Consider the following 26,557-nt stretch of genomic DNA (forward strand, 5'->3'; position numbering starts at 1 on the left):
TTAATGGCAGAATTAGCATAATATAATGACCAACTTTGGGTGTGTTATATCACTAAAAGAGGTATGCATTGATGGGCTATGTGGGGTAACAAAGGAACAGACTATGATGGACAAGCTTGCATGAATGAGGAACAAGTGACAATGAGTTGGGTACTAGAAAGAGGTAAATAACTTGGTGTGCCAGAGGGCCATATTACAATTAGTCAGTTATATAAACAAAACACAAGTATTGATAAGTGAGAGGACACCATAGTGACGTGCTATGACAGATATTAGAAGAATGAATACCAATGGGTAAATTAGAGTACGAGAGGAAAAAAGCGGCAATGGTTAAGTTCGATATAAGAGGATGGTATTTGTGTTTGAATTTGAATAGCTTTTGTTCATTCTTAAGTTAGATTTTGGTGAAAAATCTAAGATATTAACAATCTATCCTAACTCGTCTTTTTTTCTCTTTCAGATTCCTTAACTCTCGGGACAGAATCTGCCAAATCATTCTGCACTCAAGAGGATCAATGCTGGTAAAATGACAACTAAATCTTTAAGACAATAGAAGCCACAAAACAGAAGGAGGACTTGCCACGCCAGAAATTAGCTGGGATTAATAATAAACTTTCTGCAATTTACTTGCAGAGTTGAATGATGCTCAATCAGGGGATGGTCACTTTGCATCAATGTTGTATAAGCAAATCAACTGTGTAAACTCCCAGTAATTCATTGTGCTGTGATTCTAAGTTCTCAGCACACTCAATCTTCCCCATTTTACGTCTGCTCTTTCAGTCTCAGTGTTGGAGCTTGGTCAGAATTTGATTGATTGTGAAACTGCCCGGATCATTTTCTGCTTATTTTCCCATTCTTATAGGAGAGGGCTGAGATCCATGTAGTTGTGACACTCTTAAGATTCCATTTCATTTTGATGCATCAAACTGCCAAAATCTGGTTCACAGGCAATCTTGCACTGCATCTTTGGCACAAGTGCAACTGAATTTTTTTTATATACCATGTCTTCAGGACTAATGCCACAGGTGTATTAAAGGTCTGCTGCTGCAGGATTTATTCTGAGAAACATCTCAAAAGGCAGTGTCACAGCCATAGCAGTTCAACGCACTTCTACTTATTTTTAATAATTTTTTTTTAAGTTGGCCTCCTGTACAACTAAACAACTTTTACAGTTTGAAAAGGGATGACTGTTTGCTAGGTCCAAGGGCAAAATATGCTGTCCAGTGTAGGTACCAAGCCTTATAGAATGTCATGCCTTTGAATCCTAGTCTGCAGTGAGTTAGCTCATCATGGGCAAGCTGCAAGGCAAATAAATGTTAACCAGGATTCTATCTCTCAATTACCATCTCAGTGACTCCCATTGGAAAGTGCTTATGTGAATGTGTGGTTAAGAACCAATAACATATTCCATGAAACAGACAAAATGTAAGATCTTAGATTGTGCCAGATATGGGGCTAGATTTTACTTTGACACTCATTCAAGAAAGTGCAAATTTACATGATTTTGTTTGTCAGATCTGAAACATTAACATGAGAGTTCAGTACCTACCTAATCTCTGTACAGCTCTGTAAATTTAGCAGTTTACATATTTGGTTTCTACACAGTCATTAAATGTGTGTAAGCCATTCCTGTATCAGCTAAAATGTGAATTCATTTGTACTGCAGATAAAATGATTCCACAAGTAATTACACTGCAGCTCATACTTTGAAAGTGATGTATTCTCTTCCACTAACTTGACATTTGCCATAAATGGGATGGTTGGCCTCCTTGTGTACCTTAGTGATTCTAGGTCTCTGCTAAAATCGAAAGTACATCAGGAAACATAGTGATGACCTCACCCAACAATACAATGGGTTTTGATGCTTCATTAGAAGGACATTGTATCTGTCATGTTAAACAGAAAACATGGAGAAACTATAAATGTGTTCTATGCATATTGAAAATTGTCAGATGGGACCCCCAAGTCGAATGCTTAGACTTAGGATTCTTTTTGTGTGCAATGAGACAGCTTGACTGTCGTGTCCCAGTAATTTATCTTAATCCCTCTGTTTATGGTTTAAAGTTTCAACATTTTATCGTTACTGACTATTAAGTGACTAATTTCCAAACTGATTGATTTTTTTTCCAGGAGTACAGATTCATTATTTGCAAAATATATTTTTAGCAAAATACACCTATTAGAGTAACGCTGTTATCGTAGGGTGTGTTTTTTAAATCAACCACAAAAGAATCACATTGAAAAGGCATGTTTCAGTGACACCACTATCAATCTGTACAGTCTGTTGTTTAGTAGTCCTAATGTCAATGGATAGTTATACAGAGTTTATGGTTATTAAACCATCTGTATTCCAGGCATAACATTTCACTACTGGTGGTTATGCATCACTAGCAGTAAATTTGCATTTCTTTAAATCCACCTTTTAATAGGTCAGTACACGTTAACCAAAATACCAGAAAAGTGAATCATTAAAAAAACAGACTAAGAATAAGCAACACAATTGCACATTAATGCATAACTGTCTAGAATGTGATCGAATACTGTTTATTGTCTCCTGTGAATGTGTGTTTCTTTTCTTAAGAATAATCTGCTTTGAACCACTGGTGAGAAGACATTATTTCCCATCATTACAATGCAACAAAATTTTAGACTTTTTTTTAAAAATCAAAGTCAGATTTTTAAAAAAGCCCAAATTTGATTTCAGGATTCAATTGAAAATAATTTAAAACTGTAGACAAATCAACATTTGTAATAATCTAAAGTGTATAGGCCAGTTATTGCATTGAAAATGCTGGTAACAATCAAACATAATACTTTTAAGTATTGGAAATACAATCTAATCAAAGTGTAGACATATGTCTCGGCATTTAAAAGAACTAATGTCTCTTCGTGATTTTCTTCTCCTGACTTTGGAAGGTAATAGCTAATCCTGTTTGTAAGCTGTAGGTTCAATGAATGTATATTGTGCAAGTTCCCTCATTCAATGCATACTATGTTGGAGCAAAAAACAATCTCTGAAACAAAACCCTTTGCTCGTCTCAGTCAATCCAACCCAAATCTAATAGGCTCTGACAGTTGAGTAAAAGTTGAAGTCATTTTTGGTGCTGTCTCCATTTAGAAACTAAAATTTAGTTTTGCATGTTATCTCTTAAGCAATTTAAGACAGGCTACTAAAAATGGAGTAGAATCACACCAAAGCCATAACCCGTCTAAAAACACTAGGCCAATTAGAAGACTTCTACTTGATCTTGATTGAGAGGCACAGTGGCTCAGTGGTCAGCACTGCTGCCTCACAGTGCCATGAACTTGGGTTTGATTCCACCCTCTGTGCAAACTCCACACAGACAGTTGCCCTTCTCCCTGTCTGCGTGGGTTTCCTCCGGGTGCTCCAGTTTCCTCCCACAGTCCCAAAGATGTGCAAGTTGGATGGATTGGCTATGCTAAATTGCCCATCGTGTTCAGGGATGTGTAGATTAGATGGGATAGTGGGATAGGTCTAGGTGTGATGCTCTGAGATTCAGTGTGGACTTGTTGGGCTGAAGGGCCCTGTTTCCACACGACAGGGATTCTATGATCAGTTAAGTCAGTACAGAACCAAACCTTGGATTTTTTGGACGCTGGCTGAATTACTCACTGATTAATATATTACTGAGACAAAACTGACCCCCCCGCCGCAGCATAATGGCATAAAATGGTGCTGCAAATCTACAAAATTACGTATTAAAAATTCAGCAATGTCACAGTGAAAGATCTTGAACATTAATTCAAGCCATGATGTTTACTAAAGAACGCCATACTGTAATTTATCAATGTTCCATTTTGAGTTCATTGCATACCAAATCACTAAAGTAGACACACATTGACAGGTGATGTTCTGGTATAAGTTTTTATTACCAATAATCTCGCATTAGCAGTGTTGGCATACCTCTAATCTATTGAATCAATGGGTAATTCTGTCAGACTAACAGAGACTTCAATTACTTTTAATACACTATTTTCTCCCTTTCAACATTGATATTTACCCTGCCTGATTTACTTCACAACAACTATGATTGAGGTATTTTACCTAAAACACAAAACCTTTAAATTTGATAATGTGCTGTCAGCAGCCAAAACAAGTTAGCCAAATGCTCAGAGTTAGTAAGAACTGCTGCTGCTGGAGTCGGAGCTGGAGGAAGACAGCAGGCCAGGCGGCATCAGAGGAGCAGGAAAACTAACATTTCAGGTTAAGACCCTTCTTCAGAAATGGGGCTCCACACTGTGTCATCTCTTATTTATAACTGAATGTTTGCCTTCCAACCTCTGCTTCGTGTCCTGTACAGGTTCCCAAAAGTTTTCCTCCTCCTTCTAGTCTCTGACATCCTTTTACATTTTCTCCTTCTATTCAGTGTCACCCCATCTATCTTCTGGTCTTAATGACCATTTGAAAATTATCACCATCTTTTCTTTTTGCAGTGGCATTTCTTTATCTTGTAAATTTTTGGTCCCTAGCTTCCAACACCCCTCTCCCTCCCTCCCCGTGCTATCTCAGACAGGTAAAAGGCAGAGATCCTGTTCCCTCAAGTCAGCAGCACCATTGGACACCTCTACATATATATCAACTTGCGTCTGAGCTGCTACTGTAAAATTTGACTGCTGATAAAATTTAGAGGGCAAAGTGCGAACAGCTCAAACTTTGATACATTATTGAAAATCAGAACACTGACTCAAATATATTCTGTGCAGCTCAGCCTTCTAGTGACAATACATTATGACAACCCTATATTGTAACATCAAAGCAGTTGCTCAGTTGCTTTACAAAATTAATATCATTGAAGACTTAGTTACTGCAGCATTAAAATTTCAATTTGTAATGAGTTTCATCATGAATCAAACTGCAATTAATCTTTGATGATAAAGAAGGGGCAGGAGGCAATTTTTTTCCTTTTTGTATAACTAACTCAAAGGCAAGATTGATTCTGTCCTTTCTGGGTGAGTGGCCATGCCTTGCATGCATGTGTTCCCTTTCCTATTATTTTAGTAAATCTGACACAAACTATAGCAAGGAAAATGCCCCCAGTAACACCATGTACTAATCACACAATAGCTCATTTCTTTTATTCAGAAAAATCACTTGTTTCTCCCTTATCTCACACTCTACCATTAAAATATATTACACACTGTCCCTCCATTACGTCCACATACTGCCCCATATCAATTAGATCACAGAATATTTAAGGATGCAAAAACATTGATATCATTAATGTGAGACAAATTACATTTCTCCAATAAATCCACACAGCCAAATATAATGTAGTCAGAACTGTGCCCCCACCCATTCCATTTCATAACACTCTGCCCCCAACAATACACACACTTGATAAATTATCAGCAGTCTTGTCACTGAGCACTTCTCAATAAATAATATTACTGACCTCACACCTATGATACTGACATAGATGTTCCTAATAGTACAACTTAGCCTGTGATTCAACATTTTACATCATTGTGGAACAGCAAATGAGTAAAGCTAACAGAAGGCTGAGTTGTTGGCAAATCAAGAGAGGGCAAAAAGACTCAAAAACTTCCGGACCCATCAAAAGTTCCATTAACTTCTTTATTTTAGCTTAGCCAGCGAGAGGTCCGGAGTCAACACCAGAGTAACAGTCACGTTCTCACTTGGTGGTCTCTCTTCGGACCTCTGTGTATAGCATAAAAGCAGTACAGTTTACAGCCCTTGTTATCACATCCCATACTGTTCACGTGCGTCATAAGCAGATTATCAGTGCAGTTAACAATGTTCCATTGAATAGTGAAAGCAGCCCCAGCCGTAGGAAGAACAGCTGCAACCTTCAGCTTGTTACAAACACAGGCACAAATTCCAAAATTTATGGTACATCGTTATTTCAGCAAAATTTCTATCTATTGCTTCCCCAGTATATTATCATTTGAAGGAAGTCATGCTGATGCACTGCTCCAGCCAAATTATATTTAATTACAGAGACATTAGGGTGATGCTTAAACCCTGGAAGTGGTGCAAAACAAAATCAAAACAACCAACCTAATTAATGCTAACATCACGTTGTCAGTGATAAATACACTGTCCTCTATCAAAACGATGACGAGAGCGGTGGAGCTTCTCGTGAAAAGGAAGAAGGTAGCTTACATAAGGTGGAGGAAGCTAGGGTCAAGCTCAGCTCTAGAGGATTACAGGCAGGCAAGGAAAGAGCTCAAAAATGGTCTGAGAGCCAGGAGGGGGCACGAGAAAGGCTTGGCAGAACGAATTAGGGAAAACACCAAGGCATTTTACACTTACGTGAGGAATAACAGAATGGTCAAAGAAAGAGTAGGGCCGATCAGGGATAGCATAGGGAACTTGTGTGTGGAGTCTGAGGAGGTAGAGGAAGCCCTTAATGAGTTTTTTGCTTCTGCCTTTACGAAAGAAAAGAACTTTGTAGTGAATGAAACCTTTGAAGAGCAGGTGTGCATGCTGGAATGGATAGAGATAGAGGAAGCTGATGTGCTGAAAATTTTGTCAAACATTAAGATTGACAAGTCGCCAGGCCTGGACCAGATTTGTCCTCGGCTGCTTTGGGAAGCAAGAAATGCAATTGCTTCGCCACTTGCGAGGTCTTTGCATCCTCACTCTCCACTGGAGTCGTACCTGAGGACTGGAGGGAGGCAAATGTAATTCCTCTCTTCAAGAGAGGAAATAGGGAAATCCCCGGCAATTACAAACCAGTAAGTCTCATGTCTGTCATCTGCAAGGTGTTAGAATGGATTCTGAGGGATAGGATTTATGACCATCTGGAAGAGCATGGCTTGATTAAATGCAGTCAACACGGCTTTGTGAGGGGCAGGTCATGCCTCACTAACCTTATCGAGTTCTTTGAGGATGTGACTAGAAAAGTTGATGAGGGTCGAGCTGTGTATGTGGTGTATATGGACTTCAATAAGGCATTTGATAAGGTTCCCCATGGTAGGCTCATTCAGAAGGTCAGGAGGAATGGGATACAGGGGAACTTAGCTGTCTGGATACAGAATTGGCTGGCCAACAGAAGGCAGGGAGTGGTAGTAGAAGGAAAATATTCTGCCTGGAAGTCAGTGGTGAGTGGTGTTCCACAGGGCCCTGTCCTTGGGCGTCTACTATTTGTAATTTTTATTAAGGACTTAGATAAGGGGCTTGAAGGATGGGTCAGCAAGTTTGCAGACGACAAAAGTTGGAGGTGTCGTTGACAGGGCTGTTGTAGGCCGCAGCGGGACATTGACAGGATGCAGAGATGGGCTGAGAGGTGGCAGATGGAGTTCAACCTGGATAAACGCAAGGTGATGCATTTTGGAAGGTCGAATTTGAAAGCTGAGTACAGGATTAAGGATAGGATTCTTGGCAGTGTGGAGGAACAGTGGGATCTTGGTGTGCAGATACATAGATCCCTTAAAATGGCCACCCAAGTGGACAGGGTTGTTAAGAAAGCATATGGTGTTTTGGTTTTCTTTAGCAGGGGGATTGAGTTTAAGAGTCGTGAGATCTTGTTGCAGCTCTATAAAACTTTGGTTAGACCGCACTTGGAATACTGCGTCCAGTTCTGGTCACCCTATTATAGGAAAGATGTGTATGCTTTGGAGAGGGTTCAGAGGAGGTTTACCAGGATGCTGCCTGGACTGGAGGGCTTATCTTATGAAGAGCGGTTGACTGAGTTCGGACTTTTTTCATTGGAGAAAAGGAGGAGGAGAGGGGACCTAATTGAGGTATACAAGATAATGAGAGGCATAGATAGAGTTGATAGCCAGAGACTATTTCCCAGGGCAGAAATGGCTAACACGAGGGGTCATAGTTTTAAGCTGGTTGGAGGAAAGTATAGAGGGGATGTCAGAGGCGGGTTCTTTACACAGAGAGTTGTGAGAGCATGGAATGCGTTGCCAGCAGCAGTTGTGGAAGCAAGGTCATTGGGGTCATTTAAGAGACCGCTGGCCATGCATATGGTCACAGAAATTTGAGGGTGCATACATGAGGATCAATGGTCGGCACAACATGCTGAAGGGCCTGTTCTGTGCTGTGCTGTTCTATGTTCTAAAAATGAGCAACCAATAGCACCCTCCATAAACTTATAAACCCTCGGAACCAGTCAACAACAGACTATTCCCCACAATTAACAAGCAGCCTTTCTTCCCTTCCATCAATGATAGACCTTCTCTCTCCATCCAACAACAAAAAACCCTCTGTCCCTTATCATCAGAAAGGCACCCAGCCCCCATTGCCAATTAATAAATGACCCCATCAATAACAACCAAACCAATGACAAACGCATCAATAAATGCACAGACCCCTACCAGCAAACTACTGACTCCCACTAATGGAAAATACAGACAACAATAAATTCACCAATTTCTTTACAATCTTGATACTTTGATCTCTAACAACTTTAACTGCACACCAGACCTAAACCATGGCATGCAAAATTAATATTACTGTTACAGATCAGAACCATATTTAAAACCAAAAATGTTTATGTTGTCACAGTTATATTAAATGAAACCATCTTGATTTTGATTAAGCAGTTTAATTACTTCAGCCAACAGGTACAAAAGGGATGATTTTGCCTAACTAAGCTAATTTACTCCTAAGATGATAATGACATCCCAAACGGTTGTAGAAAGCTCTATGTTGAGCAGCAGGTGGACCTCACCAAAATTGTTAAAGGGTGAAGTTGAAAAATATGTCACTGAATAAGCAGACATGCTGCTTCGCGTATGTAATCACTGCATTGCTGGAATCAATAAAACAAAAGAAATTCTGAATGAATTGTGTACAAGAGTATATAAATTAGTGGAAATTATAATGAACCAGCAGTCAAAATAGACCATATCATTGGCCAACAAAGCATTAAGGAAATAGTCAAGCATTGAGGAAGTGATGTGAAGTCACTGGCTGATCTTGTGTGTCAAACAAACTAAATAACAAGAAAAAGGCTGAGAGACTCTAGTCTTTCAGCATTGAAAGGAAATGACTGAGCAACAACCTTAAAGCAATATGTAGTAAATGATGCAACAAAAGAAAAAGTTAAATCAGCAATATAGGAGCTACAGATTAAAATTAATAGAAGGCATATTAGAACTGATGTCAGTTAGATAGACAGTTGGAAACAAATACCAAAATGGTACAGTTGGATGCTGTGACAATGGTCAAAGGATGACGGCGTAGAATTTGTATCCAAAGAAGTTGGCCCAAATGCCTTCATGATCTGCATGTATCTTGTGATATTGCATATGTTACAACTGCAAAAGCAGCATACAAGGAACTGTGAAGCACACGTCTTAGAAACTCATTCATTTCCTGGCAAAGAATTGGAATGTTCGCTGCCAATCTATTTTTATAACGTTGAATCTTTATAGAAAGCTGACATGCTTGCAGGATATGAGTACTTTGCTTTCTTATATTTTTGAAACCAGCAGCTTTATCAAAATGAAACAGAATCAGACAGCAAACTTGCTTTCCAGGATAAAAGTTTCAGAAAATCATTCATACTCTTTACATTAAAATTATATCATTTCATGATACAGTTACTATACCACCACTCTGACAATAAAAGCTGTACAATGCAAGTTGCAACTGCATATTACACACAGTTATGAACATTGTTCCATTCCATTATCACTTTTCGTCATATTATTGAAAAGCAGAGTATTCATCAACAGGCCCAGGAATCTCTCAAACCACCTTGGCAATTCTTAACCTCAACTTCATTCAGCTTTACTCCAGTCAGGAAGAAATCCTTATTTCTGGTGGAGATCTCACACCATTGTTTAAAAATGCTGTAGCATGTCAATGAGACCTGACTACACAAGACTTTTAAGTAGATGCATCTGAAAGTCTTTTGTTTAAATGCCTAGATGATTGAATGTTAGGCAACCAGAAGAATAGTTACTGTTGAATATCACAGACAATCTGGATTACAATGACAGCCAGTTGGAATGAAGACCTCAGATGTAGACAGTAGATCTTCCTGATATTTAAACACAGACTGCCAATCCTCACTGCTTCATAACAGTTCATTGTTCTTGTGAGCTTCATAATGGAAGCGAGATCCTTTCATTTCATACCTAGAAAGATGAAAAATCAATATTCTCAACTCTTTAAAAACAAATTGATTTCAGAACAATGATCCCAAAATACCACAGATTTTGGATACAAGAAACAACCTTAACCTACCTCAAATACAACATAAATACTGGATCCCCAAGAAAATGCAGTTCATGAATCTAAATGTGAGCTTTAGATGTCATAAATTATGACAATAAGGGTGCAGTAATTTTTAACAATTGTCTGACCGTAAAATTGAAACACACATGTTAAATTGTCTCCAGTCTGCTGAATAATTTGTAGAATTTGATGATCTTTTAAAGAAAATGGTGGCTGAATCAGGTTTTGCTGCATGCAACCTAGCACAACATCATTTTGTTGCCAGGAGGAACAGGAACCATCCAACTGCAACAAGACCCTACTAGCGAGTTTTGAGAAGATTTGTAGCTCAGGTTGAGGTTCTGGATGTGAGTTTGCTCGCTGAGCTGGAAGGTTAGTTTTCAGACGTTTCGTCACTTTTTTTTTATTTGAAAAAATATACTTTATTCATAGAATGTACAAAAAATAAAACATTTATACACCTACCCAGTCATGCAAGCCGCTCCGGGTTACCCGGGGGTATGTACACCAACTAAAGAAAAAAAAAACAAAACAGAGAAAAAAAAACAAAGCAAAGAAACCGCCCCGGCAGTCGTCACCCCGCACAGTCCCAGTTGGCCCCCTGACCAGTTGGGGAAGGCGCCAGCTGGGCCCAGTTACCAGGTAGGGTTCGTTTCCCTTCTCTGGGCGAGGGGGCTCATACGGTGGTCTTTCCCCACCACGCCTTGGCGGCGGCTGCCCCAAGCTTTAGCGCGTCCCTCAGCACGTAGTCCTGGACCTTGGAGTGCGCCAGTCTGCAACACTCGGTCGGGGTCAGTTCTTTCAGCTGGCAGACCAGCAAGTTGCGGGCAGACCAAAGAGCGTCTTTCACCGCAATGATTGTCCTCCAGGCGCAGTTGATGTTGGTCTCGGTGTGCGTCCCCGGAAACAGCCCGTAGAGCACGGAGTCCCGCGTCACGGAGCTGCTCAGGACGAACCTCGACAAATACCACTGCATCCCCCTCCAGACCTCCTGCGCATAGGCACACTCCAGAAGGAGGTGATCGACAGTCTCGTCCCCCCCGCAGTCACCTCGAGGGCAGCGTGCGGTGGTGCAGAGATTCCGGGCATGCATAAAGGATCTCACTGGCAGAGCCCCTCTCACCGCCAGCCAAGCAATGTCCTTGTGCTTGTTTGAAAGTTCTGGCAATGAGGCATTCTGCCAAACGACTTTGGCAGTCTGCGTGGGGAACCACACGACGGGATCCACCCTCTCCTTTTCCCGAAGGGTCCCGAGGATACTACGTGCTGACCACTGCCTGACGGCCTTGTGGTCAAAAGGTGTTTCCTTTCAAAAATTTCTCCACTAAGGACAGGTGGTACGGAACGGTCCAACTACTCGGAGCGTTCCGCGGCAACGAGGCCAGGCCCATCCTTCGCAACACCGGGGACAGGTAGAACCTCAGTAAGTTGTGACACTTGGTGTTTGCGTACTGAGGATCTACGCACAGCTTGATGCAGCCGCACACAAAGGTAGCCGTCAGGGTGAGGGTGGCATTCGGTATGCCCTTTCCCCCATTTCCCAGGTCTTTGTACATGGTGTCCCTGCGGACCCAGTCCATCCTCGACCCCCAAATGAAGTGGAAGATGGCCCAGGTGACCGCAGCGGCGCAGGTCCAGGGAATAGGCCAGGCCTGCGCCACATACAACAGTACCGAAAGCCCCTCGCACCTGACAACCAGGTTCTTACCCGCGATGGAGGGAGCGGAGCGTCCACCTGCCCAGCTTCTGCTTCAATTTGGTGATACGCTCCTCCCAAGTCTTAGTGCATGCCCCAACTCCACCAAACCAAACACCCAGCACCTTCAGGTAGTCTGTCCTGACGGTGAAGGGGATGAAGGAGCGGTCGTCCCAGTTCCTGAAGAACATGACCTCGCTCTTACCCCTATTGACTTTGGCACCCGAGGCCAGTTCAAACTGGCCACAGATGTCCAATAGTCTACTCACCGACCGACGATCGGTGCAGAAGACGGCGACATCGTCCATGTACAGGGAGGTCTTGACCTGAAGGCCTCCGCTGCCTGGGATAGTCACGCCCTCCAGGCTCACGTCCTTCCTGATGGAGGCGGCGAAGGGCTCCACACAGCACACGAACAAGGCAGGAGAGAGCAGGCTAACTGACTCCAGATCTAACAGGAAAACTGTCTGATTCCCACCCGTTGACGGAGACTGCGCTAACGATGTTGGCGTAGAGCAGCCGGATACAATTGCGGATGCCCTCCCCGAACCCCAATTTGGAGAGGACGTCCCTCATGTAAGCATGAGAGACCCTGTCGAAGGCCTTCTCCTGGTCCAGGCTGACGAGGCAGGTGTCCACCCGCCTGTCCTGTACGTAGGCGATCGTATCCCTGATGAGCGCGAGGCTCTCAGCGATCTTCCTGCCCGGCACAGCACAGGTTTGGTCAGGGTGAATCACTGACTCCAGGACAGACCTGACCCGGTTGGCAATGACCTTGGCCAGGATTTTGTAGTCCACGTTCAAAAGTGAAATGGGACGCCAATTCTTAATATCTTCCCTCTCCCCCTTCCTCTTGTAAATGAGGGTGATGATGCCCTTCCTCATGGACTTGCACATTTCCCCTGCCCGAAGCGCACTATCGTACACCTCCAGCAGGTCCTGGCCGACCAGGCCCCACAGAGCGGAATACAGCTCGACCGGTAAGCCGTTGCTTCCGGGAGTCCTATTCCTCTGCAAGGACTTGAGGGCTCTGGCCAGCTCGTCCAGGGATATCGGCCGGTCCAGCCACTCCCTCTTGCCGTCGTCTAAGACCTCCGTGATAGACGACAGGAACGACTCGGAGGCCGTGCTGTCCGTGGGCTTCGTGTCGTACAGACCGGCATAGAATGATCTGCTGATCCTCAAAATGTCGGGCCGCGACAACGTCACCGAGCCGTCGTCCTCCTTCAGCCGGCTAAGCACAGAGCTCTCTTTGTGCACCTTCTGAAAGAAGAAACGCGAGCACATCTCGTCCTGCTCCACGGAGCGGACCCTGGACCGGAAGATTATCCTGGAGGCCTCCGCGGCGAAGAGTGAGGCTTGCTGGCCCCTCACCTCGCGGAGGTCCTCCGTGACATCGACCCCCATCAACTGCAGAAGGAGCAGGTTCTGCACCCTTTTCTGGAGTCGCGACAGCTTTCCCCGCCTCTCTCTTGCCTTCTGAACACCCTTGAGGACAAAGAACCTCTTGATGTTCTCCTTCACCGTCTCCCACCAGTCGCCTGGAGACTCAAAGAGGGGTTTCACGGTTCTCCAACCGGCGTACTCCCTCTTAAGCTCCTCAGAGTCGTGTTGAGCTTCCACGTCCCCTTGCCGGCCGGCTGGTCGTCCTGTAAGTGACAGTTGGCCAGCAGGAGGCAGTGGTCAGAGAAGAACACCGGCTCGACGCCGGTGGACCTCACCAAGAACGTCCGTGACACAAACAGGAAGTCTATCCTTGAGCGGATAGACCCGTCTGGCCGCGTCCAAGTGTACCTCCACTGCGGTCCGTCTGCAGGGGTGCTGAAGACGTCAAGCAGCTTGGCATCCTTCACCGTGCCCATCAGGAATCTGGACGTGACGTCCAGTTGACTCCCCCCACCCGCTGTCCCCACGCCGGATCTTCCATCTGCATCAATGATATAGTTGAAGTCTCCGCCTAGGGTGACCGGCCTGGACGTAGCCAGCAGGGGTGGAAGCCGCTGCAAGATGGCCAACCGCTCACTCCGTACCGCTGGGGCGTACACGTTGATCAGCCTCAGGGGAGCATTTCTGTCGGTGATGTCAGCCACTGGGAGGCACACCCCCACCACCTCCTGAACTTGAGAGATGGTGAAGTTGTGCCCCCGCAGCAGAATAGCCAGGCCCGAGGAGCGACAGTCGTTACCCCCCGACCAGATCGAAGGCCCACAGGTCCAGGCGCCGGACCATTTCCCGTACCTGCCGAGGTGCGGTTTCCCGCACTCCTGCAGAAACAGGAGGTCCGCCTTGATGGTGGTCAGGTAGGCCAACGTGGACACATCTCGCGGTTGACTTGACGCTGAGCACATTAATGCTCGCAACTCGTACCCCTATTGTGGGCAGTGACCGCAGTACCCTCCCCAAGTCCAAGGTCCAGCCCCTCCATCTGTCCCTTCATGCCCATTGCCCGGGCTAACTGCTGGACGCTCTCCGGGCTCAGGAAACCGTCCGTGCTGCCCTCCGGGTGGCATCCCCCCGTCAGGGGTGCGGAGGCAGGAGGGTCCGGCTCGGGTCAGGCTGGGGACGCGCTGTTTCCTCCTTCCCACCTGGAAGTTCCGGGGGGCCCTCCGGTGCTCCAGCGGCACTTGACTGGGTGTCGGAGGGAGCCTCAGGTCGCCTCCCGTCACCTGGAAGCAGGGTGCTGCTTTCCTTCCCCCTCGAGACCTTTAACTTCTGCTTCGGGTGGGCCCTCTCCGAATCCTCCTCGTCAGAGGAGCTCTTATAGCCCCCCTGTAGCTGCCTCTTCCCGCCTGATGGTTGCGGTTCCTGGGCCCGCCGACGCACCTTCCTCCTCGCTTTCGGGACTGTTGTCCACTCCCCTGGGTCGCCTGTCGCCGCCTCCATTGGCTCCGGGTTGTCAGGGGGGGATCGGAGCCTGCAGGGGTGCTTTGCTGGCCTCGGGCCCATCCTGCAGGGCTGGGCCCTCCTGCACGGCCTGGCCCTCCTGCACATTAGTGGGGTCCTTGCTGGGCCCTGGTGCCTTCCTCTCCTCCGGGGGGGGGGCTGGCCCCGCATTTCCCCTGCCGGCGACCTGGGCGTAGGTGGTACCCCGCCGGGGGCATGCCCTATAGAGGTGGCCCGCTTCCCTGCAAAGGTTGCAGCTTTTCTCTCGTGGGCAATCCTTTGCAAGGTGTCCCTCCTCCCTGCAGTTCCTACAGATGGTGGCTTTGCAGTCGGCCGCCATGTGACCTGACCTACCACAGGCATAGCAGACTTTAGGTTGCCCTGCATAGGTCAGGTAGCCCCTGCTCCTGCCGATCGCAAAGCTGGACGGTGGGTGTGCGACATTCCCATCTGCGACCATCCTCAGCGTCACCTTGACCGGCCTCTTACTCGTCCAGATGCCACAGGGGTCCACGATGTCAGTTAGGTCCCCTTCCACCTTCACATACCTTCCGAGGAAGGTCAGGACATCAACTGCTGGCACATGCGGGTTGTACATGTGCACAGTCACCATACGGCTCCTCTGTGCTGGCATCACAAACAGTGGGACAGCGGTCAATACAGAGAGGGGGCCCTCACCTCCTTTCTCCTTGAAAACCTCCAGGAAGCACTCGCAAAGCTTGGCACTCCGGAAGGTCACATCGTAAAAACCTCCTCCGGGGAAATCCTGCAGGCAGTAAATGTCCGCAGCAGCGAACCCACAACAGTCCAACAGGACCCTCTTCACGAAGAAGGTGCGGTCCACAGGTGCACCTTCATCCACCTTCTTTACAGAAACACGGATGGTGTTCCGGACCCCCTGACCTGGGGCACGAGCACTTGCCGCAGCCATCGTTGCAGGTTGGCTGCTCCCCTGAACCAGCGTTAGGCCGAAGCCAGCATTAAGATCCACTGGTCGCAAGGGTGCACAGCCAACCCGACGTCCTCCTTTCACCTCCAAGATAGCACTCTCCTCCTCTCGGTCCACAAGAGAGTGGGTCTGTATTGTGTTCGAGATGTAAGCTAGTTCACTGAGCTTGCCGGTTTGTTCCCAGATGTTTCGTCACCATTCTAGGTAACATCATCAGTGAGCCTCCGACGAAGCACTGGTGTTATGTCCCGCTTTCTATTTATCTAGTTAGGTTTCCTTGGGTTGGTGATGTCATTTCCTGTTCTTTTTCTCAGGGGATGGTAGATTGGCTCCAAATCAATGTGTTTGTTGATGAACTCCATCAACAAACACATTGGCTCCAAATCAATGTGTTTGTTGATGAACTCCATCAACAAACACATTGGCTCCAAATCAATGTGTTTGTTGATGGAGTTCATCAACAAACACATTGATTTGGAGCCAATCTACCATCCCCTGAGAAAAAGAACAGGAAATGACATCACCAACCCAAGGAAACCTAACTAGATAAATAGAAAGCGGGACATAACACCAGTGCTTCGTCGGAGGCTCACTGATGATGTTACCTAGAATGGTGACGAAACGTCTGAAAACTAACCTTCCAGCTCAGCGAGCAAACTCACATCCAGAAAGATCCTACTAATTATATACTGTAATCAATTTTAGAAATCTATGATTTATAACAGATCACAACCAGACCAGACACTGATGATTTATAACAGACTGCAGCCAGTCACAGATACTTGTGATTAATGGTACAGTATATAAATTACATACATCCTTGCTCATGGTGATAGCTGCAAATGAATCATGCCATGTCCTTCTGGTTTACCAGAACTTCTCAGGAAGATTACTGCCAGCAGTCATGCATGTTTTCTGTATTCAAAATGTGCTGCTATAGGGTGGTGTTGCTTGGTTAAAGCAGTGTCATCTTAGGTTATGAAATTCCATGCCATCCATTTAGATGTTTTATATCCTTTTAAAATCAAGTTTTTGATTCCTGAATCTTAAATTACTTCACTAGATAAATCTCAACTTCCGGTGTCTTTGAGAATGTCTGGACAAGCCTGGTTGCCAGAGAATGATTATAAGGGGACAAGTCATCCCATCACGGGTACAGCCTTCCCATTAATCCAACACCCCTGCTCTTTCTCCACTGTCCTGTCAGTTTCTATTCTCTAAGTATTTCTCCAATTCCTTTTTGAATATTATTACTGAATCTGCTGTCATCACCCTTTCAGACAGTGTATTCCAGATCAGAACTCACTGTAAAGAAGTTTCCTTATATCACCTTAGGTTTCTTGGGGTAACACTTTCACTCTTTATCTTCTAGTTACCACCTGTTTTTCCACCACAATCAGCTTCCCTTTGTTTATGCTTCCAAAGTATTCATGATGCTGAACACCTTCATCAAACCTCAACATGTTCTACTTTAAAGGGAACAACTCCAGCTGGTCCAATCTCTCCACACAAATTCCCATGGCTAGCATCATAATCTGATCCCAACCCCCTACTGTGTTTAACATTCTTCCTAAAGTGTGATATTACTATTTAGCATATATTCAATACTTCAAGGCTACCATACCCGCACAGAATCTGTACTCAAGAACAAACGGTAGGGAACACTTGGCTTTTTTAAAATCTCCTGTGACTAATTCAAAAAGAGGCCGTTCCGAATGCAGTGGAATTCAGAACTGCTTTGCATCTGCCTCATTTTTCACTCACCACTTGGGCTGTGGACCCCGGATTCTTTCCACTTCTTGTTGCCGTTTCAGCTCCAGGAGAAACTCTTCCTCAACTCGGAGACGTTCCAACCTCAGCTGAGAGAGTTCTTGTTGGTATGGCAACATTTCCACCAATGATTGCCTGACATCGCCCTCTGCCAGTGACTGCAGAAATCTACCAGAGAAAGGGAAAGGAAGCTGACGCGCACACCATTTCCATCACAAAATGTTTCTTTCTTCATCAAATACCATGTTCTGGAATTATTGAACATTATTAATTTCGCTCCTGGATTTTGCCTTATAATGTCTTGAAGAGCAAGCTGTTTCTTAAAAATAAAGCTTCTCCCTGCAAACCCCCTGCCTGCTTGTTCGTTTATTTTTTGCTGTTCTTGTTAAGCTGTATCACAACACCCATGTCTGGTGATTTCCAAAGGTTAGCAACCTATTCAGTTCGTCTGATCAGCAATTTTTAATACTATAATTAAAAAATTTTTATTTTCTGTAGATCGCACAATTTTGTGATTTTAGGTTTAAACTAAATAAAACTGCAAAGGCAAGAGAAGCGAAAAATACAGGAGCATAAGAGGTTAAAGGTTATCAGGAGTAGATGACAATGTGGATTTGAGGTGACAATCAGATCAGTCCTGATCTTATTAAATGACAGAGCAAGCTTGAATGACCCAATGGCCTGTTCCTGCCCTTTGTTTGTATATTAGGAGACTAAGCATTGGGTTTCCAATTACAAATGGATTTTTTGTGCATAAAGTCTACTAGAACAAATTAGGTGGCCCTCTGATGCTCGATGGGTTAAATCCAGTGAGCATTTAACTAACACGCAAACTAGAAAAGGTTATAAGTTTATTATCCAACTTGCATTAAATTAGCTGAGGTAGTAGGTACTGCCAATGCTAGAGAATCTGAGATAACAAGGTGTAGAGCTGGATGAACACAGCAGGCCAAGCAACATCAGAGGAGCAGGAAAACTGACGTTTCAGGCCTAGACCCTTCATCAGAAATAGGGGAGGGGAAGGAGGTTCTGAAATAAATAGGGAGAGAGGGGGTGGCAGATTGAAGATGGATAAAGGAGAAGTTAGTTGGAGAGGAGACAGACAAGTCAAAGAGGCAGGGATGGAGCCAGTAAAGGTGAGTGTAGGTGGAGAAGTAGAGAGGAAATAGGTCAGTCCAGGGAGGATGAACAGGTCAAGGGGGCAGGATGAGGTTAGCAGGTAGGAAGTGGGGCTGTGGCTTGACTCTTCTTCAGGAATTTCTAACCCGTGGACAAGGGAGGCACAGTTGTAGTATGGCGCACTGACGTCTACATCACCGAGGCCAGTCGCCAGCTCTCTGACACTTCCTGCTACCGCCCCCTTGATCATGATCCCACCCCTGACCACCAAACCATCCACAACCTCATCACTTCAGGTCACCTTCCACTCACAGCCTCTAACCTCATCATTCCCCAACCGCGCACTGCCCGTTTCTATCTCCTTCCCAAAATCCACAAACCTGGTCGATGCATTGTCTCCACCTGCTCCTGCCCCACCAAACTTATCTCCACCTATCCCGACTCCATTTTCTCCCCCTTGGTCCAGGAACTCCCTACCTACATCCTTGACACCACCCACGCCCTCCACCTACTCCAAACTTCCAATTCCCTGATCCCCAACACCTCATCTTTACCATGAACATCCAGTCCCAAGACACCTAAAGGCTCTCCGCTTCCTCCTGTCCCGCAGGCCCGACCAGTCCACCTCCACTGACATCCTCATCCGCTTCGCCGAACTCGTCCTCACCCTCAACAACTTCTCTTTCAATTCCTCTCACTTTCTACAGACAAAGGGGGGGGGCCATGGATACCTGCATGGGCCCAAGCTATGCCTGTCTCTTTGTAGGATACATGGAACAATCCCTCTTCCAAAGCTACACTGGGCCTAACCCCCACCTCTTCCTCCATTACATCGATGACCATATCAGCGCTGCTTTGTGCTCCCACAAGGACCTCAAACAGTTCATTCACTTCATTAACACCTTCCATCCCAACCTTAAATTCACCTGGACCATCCTCTCTCTCCTTCCTAGACCTCTGTTTCCATCTCTGGCATCCACCGGGAAACCGATTTCCATTTCAAGCCTAACGACTCCCACAGCTACCTCGAATCTACCTCCTCTCACCCACCATCCTGCAAAAAGGCCATCCCCTATTCCTGATTCCTTCGCCTCTGCTGCATCTGCTCCCGAGATGAGGCATTCCACTCCCAGACATCGCAGATGTCCTGGTTTGTCAAGGACCACAACCTCTCCTCCACAGTGGTCGAAAATGCCCTCGACCGTGTCTCTCGCATTTCCACAACTCATCCCTCACAGCCACTACCTACAATAACAACCAAAACAGAATCCTTCTCATCCTCATATACTACCCCACCAACCTCCAGATCCAACACATCATCCTCCGACACTTCTGCCATCTGCAATCTGACCCCACTACCAAAGACATTTTACCTTCCCCATCCTTGTCTGCTTTCCAGAGGGACCACTCTCTCCGTGACTCCCTTGTCTGCTCCACACTCCCCTCCAGCCCCACCGCCCTTGGCAATTTTCCCTGCAACCAGAGCAAGTCCTACACCTGCCACTACACCTCCCCCCTCAGCCCCATCCCAGGCCCTAAGAAGACCTATGCATCTGTTAGTATGGTATCCTGTATCCGCTGTTCCCATTGCAGCCTCCTCTACATCGGGAAAACCAAGCGAAGGCTTGGGGACCACTTTGTAGAACACCTACGTTCGGTTCGTAACAAACAACTACAGCTCCCAGTCGCGAACCATTTCAACTCCCCCTCCCAATCTTTGGGCGACATGTCGATCCTGGGCCTCCTGCATTGCCACAATGATGCCACCCGAAAGCTGCAGGAACAGCATATCATATTTCACTTGGGAACCCTGCAGCCCAATGGTATCAATGTGGACTTCACAAGCTTCAAAATCTCCCCTCCCCTGACCGCATCCCAAAACCAGCCCAGCTCGTCCCCACCTCCCTAGCCTTTTCTTCCACCTCAAGCCCCACCCCCATCTCCTACCCACTAACCTCATCTTGCCTTCTTGACCTGTCCATCCTCCCTGGACCAACCTATCCCCTCCCTAACTCCCCACCTACATTCACCTTTACTGGCTCCTGCCCCACCTCTTTGATCTGTCCATCTCCTGTCCACCTACCTCCTCATTTATCCATCTTCTATCCAACTCCTCCGCTCTCCCTATTTATTTCAGAATTCCCTTCCCCTCAACCATTTCTGAAGATGGTACCCGGCCCGAAACGTCAACTTTCCTGCTCCTCTGATACTGCTTGGCCTGCGGTGTTCATCCAGCCCTACACCTTGTAATCTTAAATTCACTGATGTGGGTTGAAGGCTTAGGTACAATTGGCTTCAGTGCCCTTCAACTTTATGGAGACTGAGTAAATGGAAACAAAAAAAAAAGTGACCAAAGGGACAGGAGCTTTGTGCCACAGCGATCAGCTCTTGGAGCTGTTGCTGTGTACAGACTAGATAAAATATTTTGGAGTCAAACACAAAACAAAAATGGTCTTAAAGCTTGTAATAATAGCAACTTAATGGTAAAGGTATAATAGAATAAAACAGGAATCAGAGTGTACTGATGGATAGTTCACGAAAAGCAGTCATAGAAAAAATAGTCAAAGGAATTAGAGCAGAAATTGCAAAAAATGAATCTGTGGAAAACACTGGTACAGCCATCCACAGTATTGTTGATAAGTTTGGTCTTAGTCCCAAAGGGGAAGATATCTATGCACTGGAGACAATGAAAGTGATACTTCACTTAAGTTTTGGGCAGAGGCTGAAGAATTCAAATATCCTACGGATATGAGAAGGCTCAAAATAGGTATTAGTAAAGGTTCATAAGCAAGGCTCTAAATTCAATGCCAATGTCTAGAAACATGAGTACGGTCTCAAACTTATAAGAAGGAAAGTTTAGTTTTCATGACATTATACAAAGTCAATTTGTGGATCGGACTACCCAGGAAGGTAACAGAAATGGTAAGAAGAATTTGACAGTCTTTTGAAATAATTGTCAATTGAGAGGAATTCATTTTTGATACTAAGTCCCGTATTAAAACAAAATGGAAATTATGTATGATTTCTACAACTTTGTTTGCAGCAGTGTGGTACAGGCTGAAGAAAACTACCTTTCATTGATTTCCTGAGCAGAAAGAGATGACACAGGTGGGACTGCCAATCTGCATGAAGCCCACAAGGAGCATGAGCTGTCATCCAGGCTCTGACTTGACCCAAGTTGGGAACTTGAATTGAACTTCCCTGGTTTGTAGGAATAGGAGTGTGTCAGTCTGTTGGAGGATATCTTCTTACTCCCTGACCTCTGCCTGTTAATTGGGGGAGGGGGCTGTCCACATGCATTTACTTTCATAGAATTTGGTCTCCAAACAGGTTTAGGAGATTCCGAGCAGGACTGCAGACAACGACTTCGTTTGGAAGCTGGGGATAGAGATCGTGATCGGATGCTCCTGGGGCGCCTGAGAATCTGAGCTTGGTCTCTAAGGAATGATGATCTGGTCCGTTCAGGAGACTGAGGCCTGACTGGTATCTGAGGAGGAAGGAGAGCCCTGACTCCAATTACATGTGGTGCACCGATCTTCAGCGGAAAACTTTCTCTGTAGGCAATGTCTACAGGTGAGATCGTGGATATTTTGTTGTTTTTGCTGGCGATCTCACTCCCAGTGAGGTCCACCACTCGGTCCACTGGTGACAAGGAATGAACAGGAACCCCAAGGTCTTCAAGTGCTGGATATCTGCCGAGTGACTGCACTAAATGCCTTGGCCTCAGAAACCATTCTGACTCATCAGGATTTGTTGCTTGTCCAACAATATCCTCCTCAGGAAATGTCCCACCAGTTGAGCAGAGCCAGTCACCGTTTTTGCGACTGGATCTCAAGATGCTATCTGACTCTCCTATCTTCTTGTACTCTGTCAATAATTCAGGGCTCAGACTCTCAGTCAAGTTTTTCACCTGCACCTTCAGTTCACTTAAACTTTGTTCCAACTCATCAATGCTGGTACTGTCCTTGCTGCTGTCTGCCATGCGCATTTCTAAATTTAAAAAGTAGATAACAACCGGTAAATAACACAAAATCAACATTGATTTAAACCAAATGAAAATTACCTTGCCCATATTCAAAATTGAAGGCTGCAACACATATAAGCTCATTTTTTAAACCAGCTTTATTCTGTATTATTTTAAGAACTATCATAAAACTCCAGCTGATAAACACAATTTTAATGATTATGGTGGACAAGGGTGTTGCAATTTAGGTGCTATTTGCACTTACAGCATTTTAAGCTGATTTCATGAAAGAACGACAACCCCTTTGCTTCAGAACCACAGCAATACTACTAAACAGCACATGAAGCAAATCGCACATTACTTGGTGTTGCAGAACAGAGTAAAACCCCTTGAAATATTAAAATGATAGCTTCAACTCAAATTTTTTCTTATTTTAAAAGCAAGTGCCACGTGTTGCATTCAAGATTCAATTTTATTTGTCAAACGTCCAGTCTTGGAGCAAAACGTACTATATTCATACACTACAGTTAAAAGACAACAAAATAAAGAATTGAAATAACAACTCTATTGGAAAAATTAACAATATAATAGATCATTTAACTACCATACAGTAACTGTTCCAATATAAAAGCATCCCATAAACACAACCTTAGCAAGGCAAAATCAGTAAAATAGATTCCTCACATGCATTTCTACCAGCAGGAAGAGAACCCCAGCTTTAAGCTATAATAGAGAAAGGAAAAACAGCTTCCACGTCCACCTTCAAAACCCCAGCAGCAACTGTGATTGAAAAACTAAAACTAAAACTAAAAATCCTGCTTCTGGAGCTTGACCCCCCCCCCCCATTCATGCTGCTTCTATTGTTCCAACATTTAAAAAACCCAAGGATTCACAAGCTGTTTACTTTATTGTATTTGGAGCAGATTGCTCCATATCTGTCTCAAACTTTCTTCACAAAAGGAAGGACAAAATACACCTCTTACAGCCATAGTACTGTCACACTTGGTGTCATCAACTTTAAAGAAATAGGAGTCTTTCTCTGAAGGTGTCAAATACTCAGGGGCATAAGTTTGACATGAGAGGGGAAAAGTTTAAAGGAGATGTGCAAGGAAAGTCTTTTACACAGAGGGTGGTAGGTGCCTGAAATGCATTGCCAGGGGAATGACAGAAGCAGATATGTTAGCAAGGTTTAAGAAGAATTTAGACAGACACAGGAACAGGCAGGGCCTAGATAGACACAGATATACATGTGGGCAAATGGGATTAGTTTAGAATGGCATCATTATCAGCACAGGTGTGTCAGGCCAAAGGACATGTTCCTGTGTTGTACTATGTTCTATGTACTTAAGTAGGTATAATCTCATCATTACCAGTTTTGAAGAAGGGTTACTGAACTCAAAACTCTGCTTTCTCTCCAAAGATGCACCAGATCTGCTAATTTTCTCCACAAATTTCTGTTTTTGTAACTCTTAAAGGAATATTGGTTACTTAAAAACTAATGCGATACTGAGGAATGAAAGTGACAGTAGTAAGACTAGTATGAAGAGAGGAACTCTTCCTATTTACAGGTTTGCAATATTTTCAGAACAGAAGGTGATCCTTTCACAAGCCTAGCCTAGATGAAGGTCATAAAAAGTGTGAATATTATGCCACATGTGATGACATGCATTTGGTCTTTTAGGACTTGTGACTAAGCTAGTGAGGTAGTTGTAGGGAATGTATTATGAATTTAACTACAAGATTGTAGATATGCAAGTTCCCTACAGTGAAGCTTTCAGGTTCCCTTTTGACCTTCTTTTCTCTCTTTTTCTTTCCCCTGTTTGGCATTCTTTATCCACAGGTTGCAGATATTGTCATTAGATGAGCTAAAGACAGAGTTTGAAAGATTTATGAAGACTAAGATAATTAAGGGAAAGGAAGAAATTCAGGCCAGTGGAATTATCAGCCACAATTGTGTTTAATCCTGGAGCTGACTCAAGGAGGAAAGACATCTTCCTGCTCCTACTTCTTATGCTCCTTCTCCATTGGCAGCGCAGAAGTTTTTTTTCAATCAACCAAATCAACTGTTCAAATTACCAGCATTCTTTAGGCTTGATTTAACTAATTTCATGTAAAATACTAATATCTAATTTTTATACTATAATATCATACCCTTCATTTTATCATCCATGAGAGCTTTTGCTGAGTCTGCTGATATGTCACCTTGCTGACGTGTGGTGAATGTTCTTTGTGAGTTTGTAAGATAACCATTTAGTTTCTTCCTGAAATGAAACAAATATATCTACTACAATCTTATTACACATAGATGAAGTCTCATGTTCTAGGCTGATAAACAATTCATTTATGCCTGTAGGATTAAAGCCCAAAAGGCTCAACAAGGCATGAATTAACCTAAAACAGACAAATACCCCTCTGTTCCAGTTTTCATTTCTGCCAAGTTCTAGCTCACTCACCTCAAGTGGATGGAACCATGTCATTAAAAAATATAGTTTCTACAGAGGTTCTAGAAGGACTGTTTATGAAAATGACAGTCTAACCACAATCAGATTTACTGCTCAGTAAATGTTCCTTATTGTATCAGCATTTACAATACAGATGTTCATGGCAACTACACAAAACAAATAAATTTGTATAGCAACATTCATGGTTCTGAATTAATTAATTTTGGTCAGAACACTGGGAGAATTTCCTTGCTATTTTTCAAATGGTCCAGTTAAATCTCTTGTGTCTATTCAATAGAGGAGAATGGGGCACCAAATTAACATCGCATCCAAAAGTGAGCACAACCTGACATTGAAATTACCAACTTAGATCAAGTCCTTGGAGTTGTAGTCAGTGATTTAAAATTTACACAATTAACACTTTGTTTTATTACACGCCAGTGTTGAGAAATTGGGTTATATCATCCATGTAGTACGAGACTCATTTATTTTTGATCACTCAATAAGCAAATTCTATTCTTAATTCCTGAAAATAAGAAAGTTTTATCTGATTTTAAACTGTTTTATGAATCATATACCGTAAACATCTATTCTTCTGCCACCTTAAAGCTAAGTGGAAACTGGGTGTAAAAGGTAAAAGTAGCTGCTCCAAGAGGGCCTATACTGTAATTTGTGACTGCTTTCTGAAAAATTTAATACGTGGATAATTCTGGCAATTCCATATTTATTTTCTTTCCCGTACTGTCGGAGAAAGTGTCTCCTCCTTAAACTGTCATTCTTGCGATGGTGGTACTCCCACAAAAGGTAATTTGTCGAATATTCCACATTGTAATCCAGTAACTGAATTAATTATAGTTCATTTCACGATGGCGTTTATCTTGGAAGGAAACTTAGGTGAGATGTCTGCCCATGGCATTGCTGTTTTTCTCTTTCCTGCTGGAGTTGGCGAGTCGCTGCAGTGCAGAGATGACAAAACCACAACAGCCATAGGCAGCAGAAAAAAAACTTAAACGCACTCACATTTTATCTTATGACTGAGTTGGTGAAATTTCCCATCCCTCACTTCAGATAAAAGTAAGAGACAGACCCCACGGAAACGCAGGACAAACATGTCACCGTAAACAGAAATAAAAACTGTTTTTCGGGGCCGCTGTAGTCGCGGCGTCCATAGCAACCGCCCTAGGAACGGCTGGTGGAGACTCTCAACACTGCCCGGGACAATAGGATTCGCCATCCTCAGACGGCTTACCGTGACCCCGGTAAGGTCAGGGCTCTCACGCCTACCTCAGAGGGCTCCTGACTCCGTGCAGGACGAACGCATGATCGGCGCCGAGAGCCATGGCCGCAGGAGCCGAAACTCCATTCGGCTATGTAGAACCGACCCCTGAACTCCACCGAGAGACCCATCACAGCGTTCCTTCTGTGCTCTTAGCTGGACCAATCGATACGCTGTACCGCCCCTACGCTCGGCCAATGGAAATGCGTACCGTGCATAATAGCCAATCAGTGTTGAATACTGCCCGGCATTCTGACCAATGGCAGGAAGGATACGCGC

General features: G+C 44.5%; 2 protein-coding genes across 3 annotated transcripts in view; one reads left to right on the top strand and one right to left on the bottom strand.

The window, feature by feature from the left end:
* Positions 1–8,762, top strand: part of vwa1 (von Willebrand factor A domain containing 1) — a 48,811-nt gene extending 40,049 nt beyond the window's left edge. The window contains exon 6 of the mRNA XM_048561488.2: positions 461–8,762. Within this exon, the coding sequence (XP_048417445.1) occupies positions 461–525 (65 nt within the window). The 3' untranslated portion in view covers positions 526–8,762. The remainder of the gene's footprint in view (positions 1–460) is intronic.
* Positions 2,776–26,397, bottom strand: LOC125466743 (uncharacterized). Of its 2 annotated transcripts, XM_059638100.1 has the most exons (5): positions 26,287–26,392; positions 24,713–24,822; positions 21,669–22,587; positions 17,473–17,646; positions 2,776–10,080 (listed from the first exon to the last, which is right to left on the bottom strand). In XM_059638100.1, the coding sequence occupies exons 1-5, from the start codon at positions 26,340–26,342 to the stop codon at positions 10,020–10,022; spliced, it is 1,320 nt and encodes a 439-aa protein (XP_059494083.1). In that variant the 5' UTR covers positions 26,343–26,392; the 3' UTR covers positions 2,776–10,019. The 2 variants fall into 2 exon arrangements, with proteins under 2 accessions (XP_059494083.1, XP_059494084.1); XM_059638101.1 differs by lacking the exon at positions 24,713–24,822 and having other exon boundaries at positions 26,287–26,397.
* Positions 26,398–26,557: the final 160 nt, after the last annotated feature.

The sequence above is a fragment of the Stegostoma tigrinum genome, chromosome 28, assembly GCF_030684315.1.
Source record: "Stegostoma tigrinum isolate sSteTig4 chromosome 28, sSteTig4.hap1, whole genome shotgun sequence".
Lineage (NCBI taxonomy): Eukaryota > Metazoa > Chordata > Chondrichthyes > Orectolobiformes > Stegostomatidae > Stegostoma > Stegostoma tigrinum.

What these genes read in the sequence shown, in the direction of transcription:
- LOC125466743 (XM_059638100.1), bottom strand. Translation starts at nt 26,342, where the DNA reads ATGGCTCTCGGCGCCGATCATGCGTTCGTCCTGCACGGAGTCAGGAGC. An exon ending in GGAGTCAGGAGCCCTCTGAG is followed by an intron (nt 24,823 to 26,286) that starts GTAGGCGTGAGA and finishes GTTTCATTTCAG; the next exon opens with GAAGAAACTAAATGGTTATC. An exon ending in CGGGGTCCACAGCCCAAGTG is followed by an intron (nt 10,081 to 17,472) that starts GTGAGTGAAAAA and finishes TCATCTTTCTAG; the next exon opens with GTATGAAATGAAAGGATCTC.